At 37.1% G+C, this 20,624-nt stretch overlaps 1 protein-coding gene across 1 annotated transcript; it reads right to left on the reverse strand.

Moving 5' to 3' along the window:
* Positions 1 to 63: 63 nt before the first annotated feature.
* LOC121901431 lies at positions 64 to 19,305 on the reverse strand. The gene is made up of 6 exons (XM_042418214.1): positions 19,281 to 19,305; positions 15,545 to 15,865; positions 13,277 to 13,582; positions 12,623 to 12,964; positions 420 to 577; positions 64 to 139 (listed from the first exon to the last, which is right to left on the reverse strand). Exons 2-6 carry the CDS (start codon positions 15,810 to 15,812, stop codon positions 92 to 94), a joined length of 1,122 nt encoding a protein of 373 aa, XP_042274148.1. The 5' UTR covers positions 15,813 to 15,865; positions 19,281 to 19,305; the 3' UTR covers positions 64 to 91.
* Between the last annotated feature and the right edge of the window lie 1,319 nt (positions 19,306 to 20,624).

Raw genomic sequence — 20,624 nt, forward strand, 5'->3', positions numbered from 1 at the left:
ACAGATGTTGAAAAATACTATAAATTGCACTTTTATTCATCAAGTGTGTGAGTATGTGTGTGTGCATGCTCAGACTAACAAGTGCAGCAAGTCATACCTCAGAATAAGAAGGTGGCATATCGTCAGTAGGATCATGTACCTGCAGAGTGACAAAAGAACAGGAGAGGAGAAGTTCTCTCTATGCAATGCAACACACACTAACCAACGTATGAGAAGGCTGAGCGGGGTAGTGTGTCCCAGAGGGCTGACTCAATTCATCTGACCTCGGTCCAACAACCTCATACTGCAATTTAAATTAAACATATACAGTCCAGAGACACAATGGGAATACAATATTTTACAGCATGACAGTGATCTTTAACCTGACGGTATTGTACACACAAAAAAGTGTCTAGAAGCTGTAAGGCACAACATGTCACCTCAGGTGCAGATGCAGCCATTGCTTCAGTCTCAGAATGATCCTCTTTGCTGCAGCATTCCTCACAGCAGGTCTTCACGCAAATGCAGAAAAACGCCACAAGCAGAAAAACTCCAAAAGCAAAAGCAATGTGAGAAGGTTCACCGTGATTTCCGAATGCTGAAACAAAGAGTTGATAAAGTGATTAATCAATGAGAAGAAAATATATCACCAACAATGAATCAATTGTGTAATTTGATTTAATCAAATGATTGATCATTTAAAAATATAAAACTATATAAACCCTTGTGAAAACTTTTGAAACCACTTTAGATAAACCAAAATCTAAAAACAAACAAAAGAAGCTAAAAATAAGTTTTTTTTTATGCCAAGGCAATAATGAAACCGAGGTAAGACGCCCCGCGTGAGAACAATGTCTATTTTCTTTTCAAATATATATAATTTGAATATCAATATAATATTTTCACAAGAAATATGCTTAAGTAAACACATTTAGAGGGTAATTAAATCATAACAGACTACAACTTTGTTATTATAAAACTAAATGTAAAGTCTTTTCCCCGTGATCTGGGGAAGATTCCCCCCTACCCCCTAAATGTTACATTACACATACAGAAATTACCATTAGAATGGTTTGATTATTGTCAATTAATTTCAAATTGATGGGCCTAGGATAAATCACAACTGGAGAGATTTTTAAAAAAAATATATAACTTTATTATCACTGATATTTAAATTACTGACATAAAAAATATTGTTACATAAAAAACATGCAAGTGTGAACAAATCATTAAAATTATGTGAATAATAGGATTATTTTCAATATTTTCAAATCAATAAAACAACTATTAAAATTTCACACTGATGTGAACAAACCAAAAAACTGTCATTCCAAATCAGAGAAACAAAATTAACAGTCAGGCCTAAAAAATGCCATTTAAATCAGCAAAACACATCAAATTTCCAAACAGGACTCACAGCAGAAACCTGCCTCTGTTGCATTGCTTCATTCCTCATGAGCCCATTTCATAACGTTTTCACACCACAATATGAGAACAGCTCAGTGCAGTACAGACAGTCAGCATCCTCATCTTCCCGGGTCTTCTTCTTCACTTGATCTTCTTATTTTCTAGGGGCTTTTTCACAATTTTCTTGCCATTGGCCTTCTCCTCCAGATCTCTCCTGTAGGTGCGGCTGTAATCACTGCTGCTGACTCAGCCTTCTTTTTTCTGGGCCTTGCCTGCTGTAGCTTTGGCTGAGGTGAAAGTGCCGGGATGAGACTTGCCATGGACAGAAAACAGCATTGAACTTTATAAATAGCAATGTTGATAAAACATGTAGCCTCTAAAAGATGAAAGGAGACTTTTGTTGTCTTGCCATGAATGGGCAGGTGGTACAACCTTGGAGGTGTGTGGAGCAGGCTGTATGGCAGGTTCTGGATCAAGTTCTCTTCTCCAAAAATGTCCCTGTTACATGGCATAAGACCACAGGCCGTGACCTTTCATCCCCTTTCCCAAACTGGCAGCCTGGCTGTAAAGGCCAGTAATTTCATAGATGTTAATTCTCTTTCCAGGTTTTTGATCATCCATCAGTTGGCCACTTTGTTGTACACTGTGGAAAAAAAAGTTATTTCAAAGAAATGTACTGTATTATTTTACAGTTTTTTTGTTATTTCTACATTAAGTGTAAATGCCATAAAAACACTAAATTATTTTTTATCAAAAATATTCACCATAAAATAAAGGCTGTAATCTGTAAATTAAAATAATGGAATATTATAGTTTTTTAACAGGATTATTCAATTATTTAATGGTCTTGAATGTTAAATTACATTGAATCCTATGTAAAAAAAAAAATACAAAAAATACACATCCTATTACTGAATGTATTAAGGCAACTTTCTCTTTTTTTAACAGCAAAACTTTAAATTTAATGTAAAAAAGAAGAGAAAGATTTTTTTTTTAAAACAAATACAGATATTTACTGTAGACATTATCTGCATTTTTACAGTCCAACTATTGTAAAATAAAAATAAAAATTCATTATAAAATATTGCTAGAATGTTAAACAAATGTATAAATCTGCACAAAAAAAGAAAACAGGAAGACTTCTTTTATACAGTATTCTTTTGTAAATTCATAGAATTATCCAATTTATCCTTAAGAATGTCACATCAAAGCACAGATTTCTGGATGGAAAACATAAAAAGTTATGTAAAATTATATTCAAATTACCCTCCTTTAACACCCATTAATAGTGTCTTGAGAGTTTTAGGCTTTAATTGTATGTGATTATTTCATCTAATTACAGTAAATTCCTGGTAAATATTGGTTTTATGCTGTACAAAAAATAGGATCATGGGAAAATGGCTTACAAAAACATAATTTTAATAATCATTACTTTATATAAACATTATTTGAAAGTAATTACAAGCAACTATCCAATATATCTACAGACTTTTCCAATTAATGTATGAGATTTACTGTATATAAACAGTATTTTACAGTAATTAACTATCCAATATATCCGTCTGACACTCTTCTTCAAAGGGAAATTTTTTATATAATGTGTGTACACTGCCATCATTCTTCAGAACCTGCCACTTATAGGCTATTTGAAGCTAAAGAGAGCTATTGTATTTAGGTCTTGATGCACAGCATATTGGTGTTGGGGCTACATATCAAAATCAAATGGTCATAAAATGTGTGTTTGTTGTATCCTATGTTCCATCCTGGTTGTTGAGACTGAAAGATCTCTTAATGATTGACATTGACAATTATGTCCCTTGCCTGTTTGTAATTATGTAGACATGAATAAATCACAGATGTTGGTATAGTGGTCTGCTAACTCCTTGTGGTAGAGTAGGACTTGTATTTAGCTTAGCAGTTATATGAAGAAAGGTTAACAGCGGTACTGAGACAGGTAGGACCAACCATGCCTTTTTAAGCACTGTAGGAGCCTTTAAACTAGCCTGAACATGAACCCTCACTGCATGGCCTCAGCCACTCCGCAGTTCAGTGAGACAACCCACAAGCAAGGGCTCTTCTAAGTATAGTTGGATCAATCAATGCAATAATTGTTACAGATTGTACACAGTTGATATACCTTCAACAATATCATGTATTCATACAGTTAAAGCCCAACTGTGGGTCTTCTGTCTCCCCCCCAGCAATGAGAGTAATTACAAAAACACTATCAACACTTGCTTACATCACAGGCTCCGCCGCAGAATACTCTGTTGCTACTGTTGTGGCTGTAAAACAGTGGATACATTTTTTTGAGCATCACGCAACCTCCGCAAAATGAGTCGTTTCACCGTCAGAATTTGATCCATGTGGTCCAAACATACTAACGAACTAACTGGAAGCTAGCCACTCAGACAGTGGAAGTCTATGCATTCATCTAACCAGCACAAGAATGTTGCCACCGACATCAGATTAAAAAATCTGTATAATGGCAAATATGAGAGATTTATCTGGCAGTTATAGGCTTAATCAGCATTGTGTGAACTGTGTATTATTGATGTATATGCATTTGTATGTTCTATGGAGGTTTTGCACTTGATTAGTCTTTATATTCGCATACATACATTTTTGTATAAACCTATTGATCTCTTATCTATAATAGCTATAATAAAGGCTGTAAATCCACTTTAAAAATGTTGGAAGCTGTCTCCCAATACATTATGTTAGACCACAACTTGAAATTGCATATGTACCATCCATGAGTTTTTTCCTTGTGAAGGTGCAATCATTTGTAGATCTAATTTTTCTTCTCTAAGTATTAAGACCCAAACAGTCAGTCTATGTTCAACAAAATTCAAAGCTGTCATTGCAGTCCTACTGCTCCCTCAAATCTTTAGGTCACTCCAACATTTCTACAGGTCGAAGGGAACAAAGAGCAAAAAGCAGAGACAATATAAGGTGAATAAGGAGGGACCTCAATATGAGTAAAGCTTTATAATGGTTTACAAATGTTTTTTGTGTTTTTTTAGCAATAGGTGATAGATGTTAATAGTTGAAAAAAAAACCCATAAACTTAAACATAGAAAATGTCTCTATAGACTCTGTGCTTTAGACAGATGAAGAACGTGCGCGCAGATTCAAATTAATGTTGTACAATCATTGGATGAATGATTGTACAACATTAGGGGGAGATTATCTCGACCAATGATATTGTTTGAGTTCTGGGGGCAGGTCCTCTCGGCGTGATTCATCCAATGACTGTGCAACATTCAATTGTTTGAATCTACGCGCACTTTGTTGACCTCTGTCTGAGGCGCAGAGACTACAGAGAGACAATTTCTACAGAGAGTCACGCAAGTCATTTGCCAAGCCTGTTGATTTGAGGATGATGATTCACATTCAGCTTTCACAAAAGGTAAAGTAACTTAATCATTTTGTTATTCTTCATACCTGCGCTGAGCTTTAGTAGAGCTTAATATTACCAGACCATTTCTGATTTAGACAAGAAAGCTTATGAATTGACAGCTTTTCATGACAGAGCTTCATTATTCTGTTCGAGGTCCCTCACTAGTTCAAAGTCAATGTAACTCAACCACAGCAGAATGGTCTCTCCTTCTCTCCAGTCAACTGTGTGACAAATGCAATCCTTCAAGATCAGGCAAACAAGATGGTATTTTTCCTTGATAATGCTTGACGTTTGAACAATTTCAGTGTTCTAAATGAATGAATGTATTAGTCTACACATTCCACGGCAGAAAAAAGTAATCATCAGACAGAATACTGTTTCGTGTTGCCGTTTTCTCATGACATGGATTGCCATTGTACCCCTTTCTGTAGTGTTTTAAGCACTTCTTTCATGGTGACTTGATTTGTGACTTAATTGACTTGTCTTGCTTGATGTTTAGCAGTGACTTGACTTGGCTTACTTGAGTCTAAACACAGTGACTTAGGACTTGCTTGAGCCTTTAAGGACTTGCTTGTGACTTGCACATGTGTAACTCCCATTTCTGATATTTGTGAATTTGTGAACTACTTCCTCCCAAAGCCACAAACCAGAGACGTGAGACTCAAATTTCTGATGCCATCTGCAATAAAGTCTGGGGCTGCTTCATAGACAATGAATGTGAAACTAATTTTGTAGTAATATTTAAATACCCAAGTAGGCTTTATTCTATAGTGACCTTTCATATCTGAAAAAGAAAATGTACGAAAATGGGCGATGTCTACAGAATTGGCATATGATGATGTCCACGGTGAAATATTGTAATGGACAATGATATCGGGTGGGATAAATTACTGCATTTTTCTGTCATTTATGGTTGCGCTAAGTTTCTCTCCTATCGTCTGTTTCATCACAGGTGGCGCTGAGCGATCCTTGCATGTGTGAGTGTGCGTCCTCTGAGTGGAGCAGAGGAGAGACAGTGAACCACGTGAAGTACTTGAGTTGACGACAACTACAGTCGTTGCGTTAATGTAAGTGCAATAAAAGCTCTATGAGTAAAAAGCCAATAAGAGTAATTTAATCCACGCAAAAGATGGACAGATGGGGGGGCTTTTAAAACACGATGTTATGATGGTAGAGGCTCAGTGGTTGATGACCGTCAGCCATTGGCGATGGACGATGGCATTGCCCATCAGCCCAACCCTACCGTATACTCAGAACATCCCCCTTGGTGTTCTCAGTGTCATCTATAACATCTTTCTCAATTCATTGTTTTTGGAAAAGCTCCAGACATTATCAGATGACATCACAAATTTGAATTTTAGCAAAATAATTTTTGGATTTGGGAGAGATTTGTTCATGTTCACTAACATTTTGAACCATCTTAAAGCATGGGAATAATATGTATGAATTTCTAAATTGGCCATAGTTTCCCTTTTGCCATAATGCAACATGTAAGACATTGTACTGATAAAATGTACAAAACTGTTTTTGCTTCCATTGATGTCTGTTGAAATCATCTGAATGAGAAAAAAATATATATATTTTCTAGTAAAGTATTCTGTTTGAGCTCTTATTGGGTTGATCAGCTTCAGACCCACATTATAATTCAATATGGCTGTTTATTGGTCCGTTAATTCTGAAACTTTAAGGATAACACTGTAAAAAAATAGTGAATTACTTTGTAAAGCAAGTAGTGAAAGGTAATTTTATGATACATTATTAAACATCTTGAAATCTCATACACCTTAAATGGGGATCTGCATTGAATGGATTGTAAAATGGCAGTAGAAAAATGTATATAATGATTCAGTGTAAGAGAAGTTGATATAATAGTACTTTTACATACACCTTCTGGTTTTTGTACATTCAGAACCCCATACATTAATGTGAAATGTCTGTAGATATATTGGGGAGTTGCTTGCAATTACTGTAAAATAATGTTCATATGAAGTAAACCCCATACATTTATGGGAAAAGCCTGTAAATATATTGGAGAGCTGCTTGTAATTACTGTCAAATAATGTTTATATAAAGTTAACCTCATACATTAATGGGGAAATGTATGTAGATATATTGGATAGCTGCTTTTAAATACAATCAAATAATGTTTATAGAAACCAAACCTGATACATTAATGGGAAAAGCCTATAAATATATTGGAGGGTTGATTTTAATAACTGTCAAAAAGTGTTTATATAATGTATACCCCATACATTTATGGGAAAACCTGTAAATATACTGGAGAGTTGATTTTAATTACTGTCAAATAATGTTTATATAATGTATACCCCATACATTTATGGGAAAAGCCTGTAAATATACTGGAGAGTTGCTTGTAATTACTGTCAAATAATGTTTATATAAAGTAATGATTACTGAAATTATGTTTTTTGAAAATATTATCACATGATCTTATTTTTTTGTACAGTGTAAAACCAACATTTACCAGGGATTTACTGTAAATAGATTGGATAATCACATAAAATAAAAGCCTGAAGCTCTCAAGATACCATTAATGAGTGTTAAAGGAGAGTAATTTGAATGTAATTTTACATAGTTTTTCTGTGTTTTACATCCAGAAATCTGTATTTTGAGGGGGAGTTCTTGTGGATGGATTGAATACTCTTATGAATTTACCAAAGATTACTATATGAAAACAGGAGTCTTCATTTAAATTAGGTCATTTTAAGGTATTTCTGCAGTCTTTTTCATTTTTTATGCAGATTTATCCATTCGTATAACATTCTAGAGATGTTTTAAAATGAGATTTTATTTTTATTTTACAATGGTTTGACTGTAAAAATGCAGACAATGTCCAAAGTAATTGTCCGTATTTTTAAAAAAAATCTCTGTCGAATAACTAAAAGTTTTTTACTGTTTGACAGTAAGTGTTTTTGCTGCCAGACTTTTTACCATTTTTTTACGATTTTTTTTTTTTTTTTTACGGTGTAGCTCATCTTCAGGCTTCTGAAAAAGATCCTGTCGAGGGGCTGCATTTTAAGGCTGCAGTGAGGCAGTAGTTAAATCATGATTATGCCAAGATGTCTTGCCAGATGTACAGCCTCTAAGGTTTGATGTGGGTGGTTCACATCAAGTATGAGGATGTGTGGATCACTCTTGTTGGCGTTCAAGTTCTTCACAAAGTGGGTGAGCCACTCCACAAATAGTTTGCTGTTGAGTCAATCTGAAACTCTTCCCACAGATCCAGGAGGTGCCCCTCTCATTGGAATCTTGGTCATTCTCTTTCTTGGAAAGATAAACATCGGAGGAACAAATTGCCTTGCAGCATTCATCGTGCAGACAGTGGTAACATTAAATCCTCTCTCAGCGTTCGTCATCCTCCCGACTTGTCGAGCCCCTTTTGTTGCAACCACAGGCTGCAGTTTCTGGACATTTTGGCCTCCTATCTGATCCATGTTCCACAGCTAGGTGGGAAATATGTTGTTCAGCATCTAAAGCATGTTTTCATAAACATGTCTGGCAGCAGCATGAACTTTGGCTACAAGCCATTTATATTATATTTTTGTATTTCTGGACCTATTTGAATATATTTTTAAATCATATAAACACTTTTTAATCAAATTTCCAAGTAATATATGGTGAAGAGTTCCTAATGTGTGGATGATCAATGCATAAAGAGATTTTTGATGGATTGACAGTCTAGGCCTATGGGATCTTCCATCCTCCATACCTGCCTTGCTTGACTATCTCCTCAGAGTAGGCTCCTAAAATCTAAATCTCGATGAACTCAAAAATCAAAATGTCTAGAAGAGGTGAAGAAGGACCTGTCACTCTGTCTGTGGTTTGTGAGCTGCTGGAACAGCAGAAGACTTTTTACAAAGAACTACTTGAGCAACAAGAAAAGAGCTACAAGTCATGTTTATAAATTTTAGTTGATTCTACTATCTCCCATGTTGATGGTCTTGTCAAAGATATTTCAAGCATATCTAAGGATATTCAGGAGCTTAAAGCCAGTCTACAATATACTCTGGCTGACTTGGATGACTTGAATGCCAACAAGGAGAAAAGTATGGAGGAAATCAGAGCTTTAACAGAGTCTCTCACGTCACCGAACATCCACTAATGACCTGTCTAATGACCTGTCTTCAAAATCTGAATCATGGTCTGACACTGAGAGCAAAGCAAAAAAGCTTTTCTCTGACCACCTCAAAATTGACCCCAAGCTCATTGAAATTGAGAGAGCACATCGCATAGGAAATTATGGACACACTGGACATCCAAGATCTATTGTACTGAAACTACTTTGGTTTAAGGATAACGAAGAAATCCTGAAACGTGCAAAGAACTTCAAGGGTACTAACTTTTTTATTAATGAAGACTTTTCAGAAAGATCTGCTGCCCCAACTCAGAGCTGAGAGACTGAAAGGCAACGTTGCCTACTTGAAGTATGACTGTGCTGTTTTTAGAGTCACCCTACTGAATCATGAGTTGCTCAACTGAATGTGCTAAAGTTGAATGAAGATGCTAAAGTAATACCCCTTTACAAATCAGGTGATCATAAGCACTTAGTTGAGAGCAACATCCTGTACAAACATCAATATGGTTTTTGAAAAAAATACTCAGAATTGGCACTGTTACAGCTTGTCAACAAGATTTCTTCTGCCTAGGATGAAAAAAAATTTTGCACTCGGCGTCTTTTTAGACTTATCCAAAGCGTTTGACACAGTTAACCACAATATTCTTATTTCCAAGTTTAACAAATATGGATTACAGGATGTTGCACTCAAATGGCTAGTCAGTTATTTAAACAATAGAGAACAATTTGTATCCATAACTGGCTGCATCTCAAATAGATTAAAATTATTTTGTGGATTACCCCAAGGTTCTATCCTTGGTCCACTTCTATTCTTGATTTACATTAATAACTTACCCATGGTTTGCAAAGATTTTTTTCCTATTTTATTTGCTGATGATACTAATCTCATAGCTACTCATGATGATTTCAAAGTACTGATCCAGCATGCAAACAATGGAATGTCCTTCATTTCCAAATGGTTTCGGATGAACAAACTCACTGTCAATGTCGGAAAATCTAATTTTATGATATTTTGCTATAAAAACAAAAAATATTTAAAAGATGATGCTAAAATATTCATTAATGAAAATTCTTAGGAGTTATTGTAGATGAAAGACTAACTTGGAAAAAACATATTGAACATGTTTGCAAAAGGTCAATGAAAATGATTGGAATATTGAGGAAAATTTGTTCTCTGATTCATCCCTCTTCTTATTTAAATCTGTAATATAGTCTAATCTATCCATATATCAATTATTGTAATATTGTTTGGGCTGCTACGCATCCTTCACACCTCAATCGGTTACTTTTAATCCAAAGGTTTTTAGGAATGATTTGAAACTCCACTAGCCAAGAACCATCTGCACCTTTGTTTAGGAAATTTAAAATTTTGTCAATTTATTCTGTAAATATTCTTCTAACATGTGTGTTTATGTTCAAATTCATATATCACAGGAAAAACCTTCCAGATACATGTCATAATTTTTTCCTTTCATCATCAGACATTCACTCTTATTCAATGAGGCGATCAAAGGACTTTCATTTACCTTATTGTCACATTTCCAGTCATCAGTTTTTATCAAATTTAGAGGTCATCTCTGGAAATTCAATTCAAAGTACAACTTTGAAGTCGTCATCCCCTTTAATAATGTTTAAAACACATTTTTAAAAATATCTTTTATCTAAATAGAATTTTGTATGATTGGGTATGTATTACACCTCTTGCACGTTTAAAGCGTTCAAATTTCTGTTCTGATTATTTTTTCTTTTCTCTCTTTTTCTCTTGTTTTCTGCTATACATGTTTTTTTTTTTGTCTATTTGATGTTATATTGTTTTATGACTCACTATATTTTTATGACTTGTTGAAATGAAGGGGAGAACTTTGTTTAAGCCCTCTGGGCTTCCTTCCTCTGCTGCACAATTTAACATAATAATATAATAAATAGTTTTTTCTGTGTAATATTTTATTGTATCCTTTGTACAAAAAATTTTTAAAAATGAAGGTTTTCACCAACTTTTACTTCATTGAAGCCTACTGCCCAGGCAAGACTGTTGGCCTGTGGGGTGCAAACTGAAAGGCATAGATTTCTCTTCCTGAATGTTAGGAACCTTACCTTGTGAGGCAGCTGGATTCACAAGATCATGCAAGAATCCATCTTGTCAGGCTTCAAGTTATGCGCTTGTGTCCAAACCACCAGTGGTTCAGACCATCAGCTTTTCATGAGGATTTTAACGTGATCGCGTGATCTTGCGAATTCAGCTGCCTTGCAGGGTGAGATAGTGATAGACGGTGATAGACAGATGGTTCAGCCTGCCCTTTTCCAAACAGTTTCTAAGGTCAACCTCTCAGTTGGTTCTGTGTAACAAATCATCTGGCGTGTCAGATTACTAGGAAACAGTTTTCCCCAGCAACTTTTTTGGCATCACTCAATGAGCGTTGGATCCCCATCTTTGTAGCCAAATCATAGGCCAGTTTCCGTACGTCCAATGATGTTAGCCCAAAGAGAGCTCTCTCCATATGTTGGATGTGGCACACCAGATAATTTTCAAAGACTGCAGAGAACACAGCCGTTTTCCACAGACGAATATGGCCTGGCCTCTTCATCAGCTTGTCAAGGTGCCGACGAAGGGTTTTTGGTGGTCTGCCAAATTTCCAAGACACTGATTTCAGTGATTCGCCATCTTAAATGCATTTAAGTTCATCCTCTAGAGCCTGCTTCCCATACGTTCCTCTATTACTTGTCCTCGCGTAGAGCCTCATCTATAATGCAACAAAAATTTAAATATAACTTTAAATACCCCCATCCACACATACACATACTAGGGATGTGCAGAGAGCCCATTATTTGTATTTGTATTTGCATAAAAATGGAAATAGGTGTAAAAATCCTGTTTTTGTTTTTGTTGCAATTCTAATTTTAGGATAAGAAAGTGCTGAAATAAATGTTTATCAATTAACTATTTTGCAAAGGAGGTCCCCTCACCGGGTCTCTAACTAAGGTCATCCAGGCCATCGGCAACTGCAGTAACTACTCAGCTAAAGCTCAGCAATGTAAATAACCTGCGCACTGTTGACAAGTTTTTTTTTCTTTCTGAAGACAAATAATTTCCAAAATATTTGTACGAAAGTACACTTGCCACACTATTATCCCCCACCCACCCACACACACACACACACAACAACATGTTTACACAGGCTAGAATATACCACATCACCACGGATGCTTAACCTACACTAGCAAAGACTTCAAGCTAGACAACAGCAAGCTAATATTACCTGCTATAACATTATCATCATAACATAAAGTCAGCTAGTTAGCCTCTTAGACTGATAATAATACATTTCTTACTGTTGGTTAGCTATTATGTTATTGTGTTAGATGATGGTGTAAATACTTTCTCAGAAATCTAACATTAATGAGACTAAACTAGACCTCTTTCCTCAAAAATCCTAATCTTACACTTTCACATATTACAAAAAAGTATTTGTTATTTTTTGTTCAAGCTAATGGATCACCCTCCAGACGATTCACATTTTAACAGTAAAAAAAAGTTTGTGTATATCCTTATAAAAAACACAGAGACTTATTCTGTGCTGTCAAAATATTACCTCCCACAGGTGAAATGATATTGATGCTATTCAAAGATTAGCAAGACAACAACCATCCAAGAAAAGAGCTGAAATGAAAACTGGCTCCATCTAGTGGTCATGGGAGGAATTGGGGGGGGGGGGGGGGGGTTGTGTTTGTCTTCTTACCTCTGGGGGTCATCCTTGCCTTACGTTTTACCCTACGCTTCATTTTCAGTGATGCCACCAAGGCCTTGTGGCCATTCTGATCTCTGACCTCGAAGTGTCCACCACATGAACTTTGGAGGCTCTCAATCAAAATTCCACATGGCTTTGACAGCTGAAACCCACCGCAATTAACTTCATTCAAGTCCTTCCTCTCTAGCCTGCCTTGACGAACTATCTCAGTCTCTAATGCTTTCAGTTTAAGGTCACTTCCTGGGAAGAAGTAAATGTTGCAGGAGTTCGGTTCCAGATCAAAAGTGAAGTCAAGCCTTTCTCCAGGACTCCGTTCATAGGACCTCGTGTTTGCTGGAAAAGAGGATGAACAAGACAGAAAATATTGAATTGATTCTCCACTCAAAATCTTTTGAATATCAAACACACGTCACAAAAAAGAAGAAAGATGTCACTTCAGGATTTTAGAACTTGAAGTGGTCATTTCTCACTATTTCCTGACAATTCATCGACTTACAGACCAAAGGATTGAGAATTTAAAAACTGAGAAAACTATAAAAACCCTTGTGAAAACTTTTGAAACAAAAGAAGCTAAAAGTAAGATTTTTCCTATGCCAAGGCAATAATGAAAAAACACATCTGATATTGACTATAAAACACACTTACTCTTCATTTTCAGTGACACCACCAAGGCCATGTTGTCACTGTGATCTTTGACCTCAAAGCGTCCACCACATGAACTTTGGAGTCTCTCAATCAAAATCCCACATGGCTCTGACAGCTGAAACCCAACGCATTTAACTTCATCCGAGCCCTTCCTCTCCTGCCTGCCTTGACGAACTATCTCAGTCTCAAACCCTTTCAGGTTGGGGTGACTTTCTGGGATGAAGTAAATGTTGCAGGAGTTCGGTTTAAGATCAAAAGTGAAGTTGAAGCTTTCTCCAGGACTCCGCTCATAGGACCTTTTGTTTGCTGGAAGAGAGGATGCACAAGACAGAAGACCTTAAAGTGATTCTCCACCCAAAATCTGTATCAAAGACACGTCTCCTGCAGTCTTGATTGGGGGTATAAGTTTCTAGTTTTGTTTTTCACATAGCAGCTGTTGTCAGCTTAAAGAAACTGTTTGAGATTTTGAGGCATCTTGAGAAGATCAATACCCATCTCATGTCTGTATGGTAAGTATGAGGCAATTGCACTTACAATGTAAGTGATGGTGAATATGAAGCTCAACATTAGTCTTTTTGGTGCCAAAGTCCCTCTTTTCGTACTTCCACCACAGCGCAACAGGGAAACACTATCTGAGGACACACAAAGAGGGAATTTGATGCTAAAAAGATGGTAAATGTGGTATCCACTTGATATGACTCAGACTGCTGAAGTCTCATACAGTGCTGCTTGAAAGTTTGTAAACCCTTTAGACTTTTCTCTATTTCTGCATAACTATGACCTAAACATGAACAGATTTTCCTAGAACTAAATAAAGGGAACCCAATTAAATTAAATTTGAACAAAACCTTCAACGGCATTTCTATAGGATTAAGGTCAGGACTTTGACTTAGCAATTCCAAAATATTAATCATTCCTTGGTAGAACGGCTTGTGTGTTTAATGTCATTGTCTTGCTACATGACCCACTTTCTGTAGAGCTTCAGCTCACAGTAAGATACCTTGACATTTTCCTGTAGAATTTGCTGATACAACTCAGAACTCATAGCTCCATCAATGATTGCAAGCCGTCCTGGTCCTGAGGCGGCAAAGCAGCCTAAACCATGATACTACCACCACCATGTTTCACAGATGGGATAAGGTTCTTATGTTGGAATGCAGTGTTTGCTCATTCTCTTCTCATTCAAACCGAAAGCTCGATTTTGGTCTCATCCATCCACAGAACATTTTGCCAATTGCTTTCTGGCTTATCAACGTGGTCTTGAACAAACCCTAGATGGCAGCAATCTTCTTTTTGGAGAGAAGTGGCTTTTTTCCTTGCAACTTTTTTCCTAGACATGACCCTGAGTTCCCCTGTGCCCCCCTGAGCTATTACATGTCTGCTCTTGGTGTGATCTTTGTTGTTCAGCCACTCCTGGGGAGTGTAATAATGGTGTCTGATGGTTTGATGTCTTCCATTTCTACACAATTTGCCTGACAGTCAACTGGTGGAGTCCAAACTCTTTAGAAATGTTTTCGTAACTCTTTCCAGCCTGGTGAGATCAGCAACACTTCTTCTAAAGTCCTCAGAACTCTCCTTTGTTAGAGCCATGACACACTTCCACAAACCTGTGTGGTGAAGCTCAGACTTAATAGTGAAGACCCTGATTTCTCTTCTTTGAATAAGGTAGGGCCTCCTAAACTCACACTTGATTGTCATCCCATTGATTGAAACACCTGACTCCAATTTCCCCTTCAAATGAATTGATAAAGTTTCACATACTTTTGCCACGCACAAATATGGAAAATTGGATTATTTTCCTCAATAAATAAATGAACAGGTGTAAGGTTTTTGTCTCATTTGTTTAAGTGATGTCTCTTTATCTTTTAGGACTTGCATGGAAATCTGATCATGTTTTAAGTCACATTTATGTGGAAATAGAGCAAATTCTAAAGGGTTCACAAACTTTCAAGCAGCACTGTATAAGCTTCAGATAAACTTTTAAATACATTTTTACTCTAAGCAAGGACTGTGGATTTTGGCCCCCATCAATTGCATTGAAAGCGCATTCGAAGGGGATCTTTTAATAGCCTTTATGAACAGGAGGAACGATTACAGCAAGGCAAACCTCTTTCAGTGTTCATGTGGGCATCTAACTGTTGTTTTAAGATGGACTTGAAAAACTGTGAACATATCCTTTAAAACCAAAAAATCAAGAAAAGAGTGACAGCCATAGTGTCAGATCCAGGAATGGAAATGAAATAAAATGAGCATAATAAGGATCCTCACCTATTACTTCAATGGTCACATTATGCAGCAGTTTCTTATCTTTGTCTCTCATTGTGTAGAGGCCGCTGTCTTCCTGGGTTAAATAATTCTGCTCATAGTAGTAATATACAACCCCCCAATGGAGATCTACTATCCTCTTCAGCGGCTTGCGCTCTATGGGTGGATACTTGGGATTCATCCCCCTCTCAACATGACGTGTCCACAAGACTGTGGCCTCTGAGTTGCCCTTAGGGGTGAACTCTAGTGACCAAGTGTCTCTGTGCAACATCCACCTGTACGTCTTCCCATATTGTTCCTCAACATAACTGTCATCTGCGAGGCCTAGAGAGGAAACAGAAACAAACACAGACATGAGTACTAACCTGATGAATATATGTTGAAGAGGAAGGACACCTGCCAGCATTCCCAGACACCCTTTGATCCTTTACATATTATAGTGGTGGAATGTAACTTAGTACATTTACTCAAATACTGTAAGTAAAATTTTGAGGTAATTGTACTTGACCTGAGTATTTCCATTGTGTGCTATATTTCAGAGGGAAATAATGTACTTTTTACACCACTACATTTATGTAGCACTTGGCTCCTAACACTACTATTTAGTAAGGATTTTAATAATTTTGGACCACAATCAGAGGATACCAGATTCGGACAGGAGGCAGAAATGGCTATCTGCAACATTAAATGACCACATGAGACAAGAAGCCATAAACTGGTACCATGTATTATTTTTGAAAATAAACAAAATAAATAAAATAACTTTAAGTTCAGTAAATAATTAAATTCCACAAAGTCAGTTTCAATTTAGCAACAAATTATTTCTTCTGTCACTTTTTCTTTTGGTTTTGAACCACTGAGTTCTTTTCTGTTTTGACTAGGTGCACCCTTCCATAGGTAAACTAAATTCTCAATATCTGGATCCAATGTTAGTTAGATAACAATATCAGAACCATATCCTGTTCAATATTATCACTTCACAACACACTTCAACCTTGCAACAGTTCACTATTCACTGCTCTCACAATAAGAAAAATCACTTTAACCAAGGCACAATAATACACCATATCAATAGTATGAATACTCAGTCCACTCATTTAAACCAGGATATGGATGGTAGGGACATGTTGCTGGATTGTCCCTACCTACCAACCCTACCCTTAATGTAAACCTTACTGTTTACAGTAAGATCTCTAGAGTTGCCAGGTTTGTTAGTGTTCTGCAAAAAAGTGCGCTATTATGATACAGAGTGAAAGAGCAGGATATGGGGGATACTCAACCTGATGATTTGACAACCCTCAACTTCAAGCTGTATGCATTTATGACAAGCAGCAGGCCAGCAGCAATAATGGAGTCAGTGAAGTGGAGAATCTGAAGCGCTTAGTATTTATAGTTTAAACCTTTCAAATGTCACAGAATTGAAAATGACTTCACTGGGCAAAACTAAGGTCATTTGATATTATATTTAATCTCAGGCATTAGGTGTCGTTAGCTAATTTGTGACTGTGGCTCAGACATGCTGTTTAATTAAACAACTTTATTACTGTTGGTGAAAATTCCTCCCAAAAGCAAATTAAGACATCTGGTCCCTTTTTTAAAAGAACCATAGTATCAGTAACAGTTGAGCTTAGTTAAAAAGACTTTTCTGTAATCAGTCCAAACATTAATCTTTGAAATTAGTGGGAGAAATATTTACTATTTGATGTCATCTCTCCCCTTTTCCATACGTGGTTCAAGAGCAGAGTTATTATTGCTTATGTGTCATTAAGACATGAAAATTAATTAGAAGCTAATTAATTTAATTAGAAGCTCAGGCATCATTTCATTATGAAAATCCTGTCAGCAGCAGCCTGAGCAGCACAGAGACACACAAACAGGTGAGCTCTGATGTCATAGTGAAAGATCTGGCCATAAGTTCAGGAGTGGAATGAAAAATAATACAAATAGAAGTTTTTAGATGATTTAATGATACGTTTGAGCATCACTTTGGCTGTGCCATGAAAGTCTTGGGTTGTGTCGCCCAATTCCACAAACTGAAAGAAGGACAGAATCTCAGGTAATGTTTGAAAACCTTACAGGAGCTAATTACACAGCAGCACATTACCTACAGGTTTCTATACATTTATTTCAGTGTATGATGTATTGTGACAGTCTATGATATGTTATAAATTATTAAATTTAAATATTAAATTTGGTCTCAGATTAATAGTTAAGTAGTCCATCAATAAAATAAAATGTAAAAATCAGAAAACAAATCGACATCAAGTCCGGTTTCAGGCGAGAGCAGAGGTTGAGAACAGTCACTAGCGCAAACAACTATAAAATCAGAAATGAACTTGACAATGAGTGACAATAGAGATGACACGGCATCTAGGCCACGTGAAGACGCAGTAAATGGACCGGGGGCTACGTGATGACGCAGTAAATGGACCAGGGGTTGCCTCCTTCACTGCATGAAGATTTGCAGAGATGTGAGTAAAAGAGGGGACACACGCCGCGGATGACCCCTCCACAGGAAAGCAGAAAAAGAAGACAGACTCCGTCATCAAAACAGACTGTTTTCTTAATCTCACAAGTAGGCATCTACTATAGGCTGTTTATTTTTATGATGACAGCACGTTATGCTGTTGCATGTTGTGATTATTTTCTATCCAATACTGAAGTTTGCTGCGCATAGAGTTGAATTAAACAGTGAGAATGTCATGAGGTGTTGTGGCTCGTCTGGCCGAGTGGCGCTATCCACAGTGCTGAAAGGAGCGCTGGGGGATTTAACTCTGGCATGTTACATTTAACCTTTTGTTTTGTTCTATATGATCACATCTCCTGTGTGTCCGTATGAGGAAAGGATAAGGCGTGAACTTGACATCACATCGCTTTTATGAATATTACCGTAACAGCTGTAAGAGATAGCCTAACAGGCTTCATAGTCTACACAGGCCCACTGTGGTTATGATTTATTTCCATGAATAAAACACTTTCAAAAACGTCCCCCTCTCTGATTTTTTTTTTTTTTTACAAATCGCACCCTGTATACACTAACCATACGTTTACACCACTGCAGGTACCATAAACTACTCCTGGCTGAGAACCAGAGAAATGCTGTTACTATAAATCCCTACAATCATTTATACACTCAGGGCAACAGGATACAGTTGTACAAGCAGTCTAAAGGAGAATGAATCATTTTCACACTCACCCAAACAAACACAGGCACTAAGCAACAGCAACACTATCATCATCTGACGTGATTCAAAATGCAAAACCCGAATCCAGTGTCACACAAATGTACCGTCTTCGAACAATTAAGCGCACGATATGATTATAATTGATCAATACTTTACTGACACATCCTGGCAGAGTAAGCCCTTCACTATATGCACAACATTAAGACAGAAGTTGTACAAAGTACACAACCCGCACTATACTGTTAGTTACTGCGGTTTATGGACGGGGTTTGTTGGGAGAGGCTTTGTCTGGGCCCACCCATCAGGGCGTTTCCATCGCAGTGGTCGTGGTGCGTTTAAGTACGGTCGGAAATGACAGTTTAAGCGCCATGCCGGGCTCTAGGGATGACAATTTGTTTTGTTTTTCCATTTGTCCCTTTCTGTGAAATATCTCAACATACAAGATGGATTGACACAGACATTTATGGTCCTATATCCGACTTATGGTATCCCTTGACTTCTCCTCATAACGTTATCACCACTATGAGGATCACATTTTGATTGAAATGTCTCACCAATATTGGATGGGTCGTCATGAAGACTTTAATGGCCCCCTCAAGGTGAAATGGTATAACTTCGGTGATCCCTTATAGAGCCCCTCCTCACATGTATTAAGACATTATAAAACCAGTAGCCTATAATTACCACGTTAAAATCCTAAAAATGACATCTACTCTTTCTCCCTCATTAAGAAATCCAAATCTATGAATACGCAAATATACTTCATTTCAAAACTCTAACTGCTATCTAACTGCTGGGTGCACCCTGGTAGCCTATTGGTTAAGACGCATGCCACACACTCACAATGTCTGTGGGTCAAATCCGGCAGCGTACTTGGTTGCATGTCAAAGCCTATCTCTCTCACCTCATTTCATGTCATCTCTACCGTCCCTATCTGATAACAATGCCAAAAAAATAAAATAAACAGTTTACAGAAAAGTCTTCTGATACTGTATGTACACTGGAAGTTTTAAGTTTCCACACCACATGATGGGCTTCCACAATGTCACAAATTATGATCTAAACTTCAACTACACTTCAGCAGATGAATGTGTAAAGAGGCTTCCAGTGTCAAACTCTGCACATATGTCATTCTGCACAGTGAAGCTCAAACATCCAACTGAAAGAACAAGAATAACAATATGTTTTTGAGTGGAGGGCTAATGTGCAAGTGAACATATATAGAGCACAGCCACTAACAAACCCACATCCCTTACATTTAGTCAAGGACACACCTTACCAGAAATGATGCTCTCCCCCCATTCTCCTCCGTAGTGAACTGCATGTCACCGCCTCAATATGAGGGGCTGCCCTAAAGACTTTTGATTGGTTATGCAATGCAGGTTTTGTTAAAAACTCTTTGTTTCCACCCAGTTTTAACAAATAAACCTGGGAGATTGTCCTCTGTCTCTGTGAGCGAAGCATTTAGAGACTGACCTGTGAGTCGAAGTTTTGACTAACTGGACAGATTTGGTCATTTTAAATAAGAAAATTTTAAGTGTTAATGTTTTGTGTTCAGTCCTGTTTATTATTATCTTTATCTATTTGTAGGCTTATAATAGATCTTAAATGCAGCAGCAGTAATATATCAGTGGGAACTGGGGGAAGCTGGGGGAAAGTTAGCTGATAAGTATGGGGGGATACATGCTTGTCTAGTCCAGTTTAATCAGCACACACTATAGTAGTGTGAAATCAAGTGTGACTAGGGTGACTAGGGTCCAGTGTGTTTGCTGAAATGCTTCTTGCAACGTTACGTGTGTGTGTACCTGCATGTCGATTGCCATAGTGTGCTTATCTACGTTGGCTGGTTTGGTCTGCTGTGATAGGCTATACAGGGTGGCTGGTTAGCTGGGGGACTG

This window comes from Thunnus maccoyii, chromosome 8, assembly GCF_910596095.1.
Source record: "Thunnus maccoyii chromosome 8, fThuMac1.1, whole genome shotgun sequence".
NCBI lineage: Eukaryota > Metazoa > Chordata > Actinopteri > Scombriformes > Scombridae > Thunnus > Thunnus maccoyii.

Excerpts from the sequence above, each read along its gene's own strand:
- LOC121901431 (XM_042418214.1), bottom strand. The coding sequence starts at position 15,812 with ATGTTGCACAGAGACACTTGGTCACTAGAGTTCACCCCTAAGGGCAAC. Across the intron at positions 578-12,622 it reads GGCAAGGATGACCCCCAGAG|CATTCGGAAATCACGGTGAA; the intron begins GTAAGAAGACAA and ends TCTTTGTTTCAG. Across the intron at positions 140-419 it reads TGGCTGCATCTGCACCTGAG|GTACATGATCCTACTGACGA; the intron begins GTGACATGTTGT and ends GTCACTCTGCAG.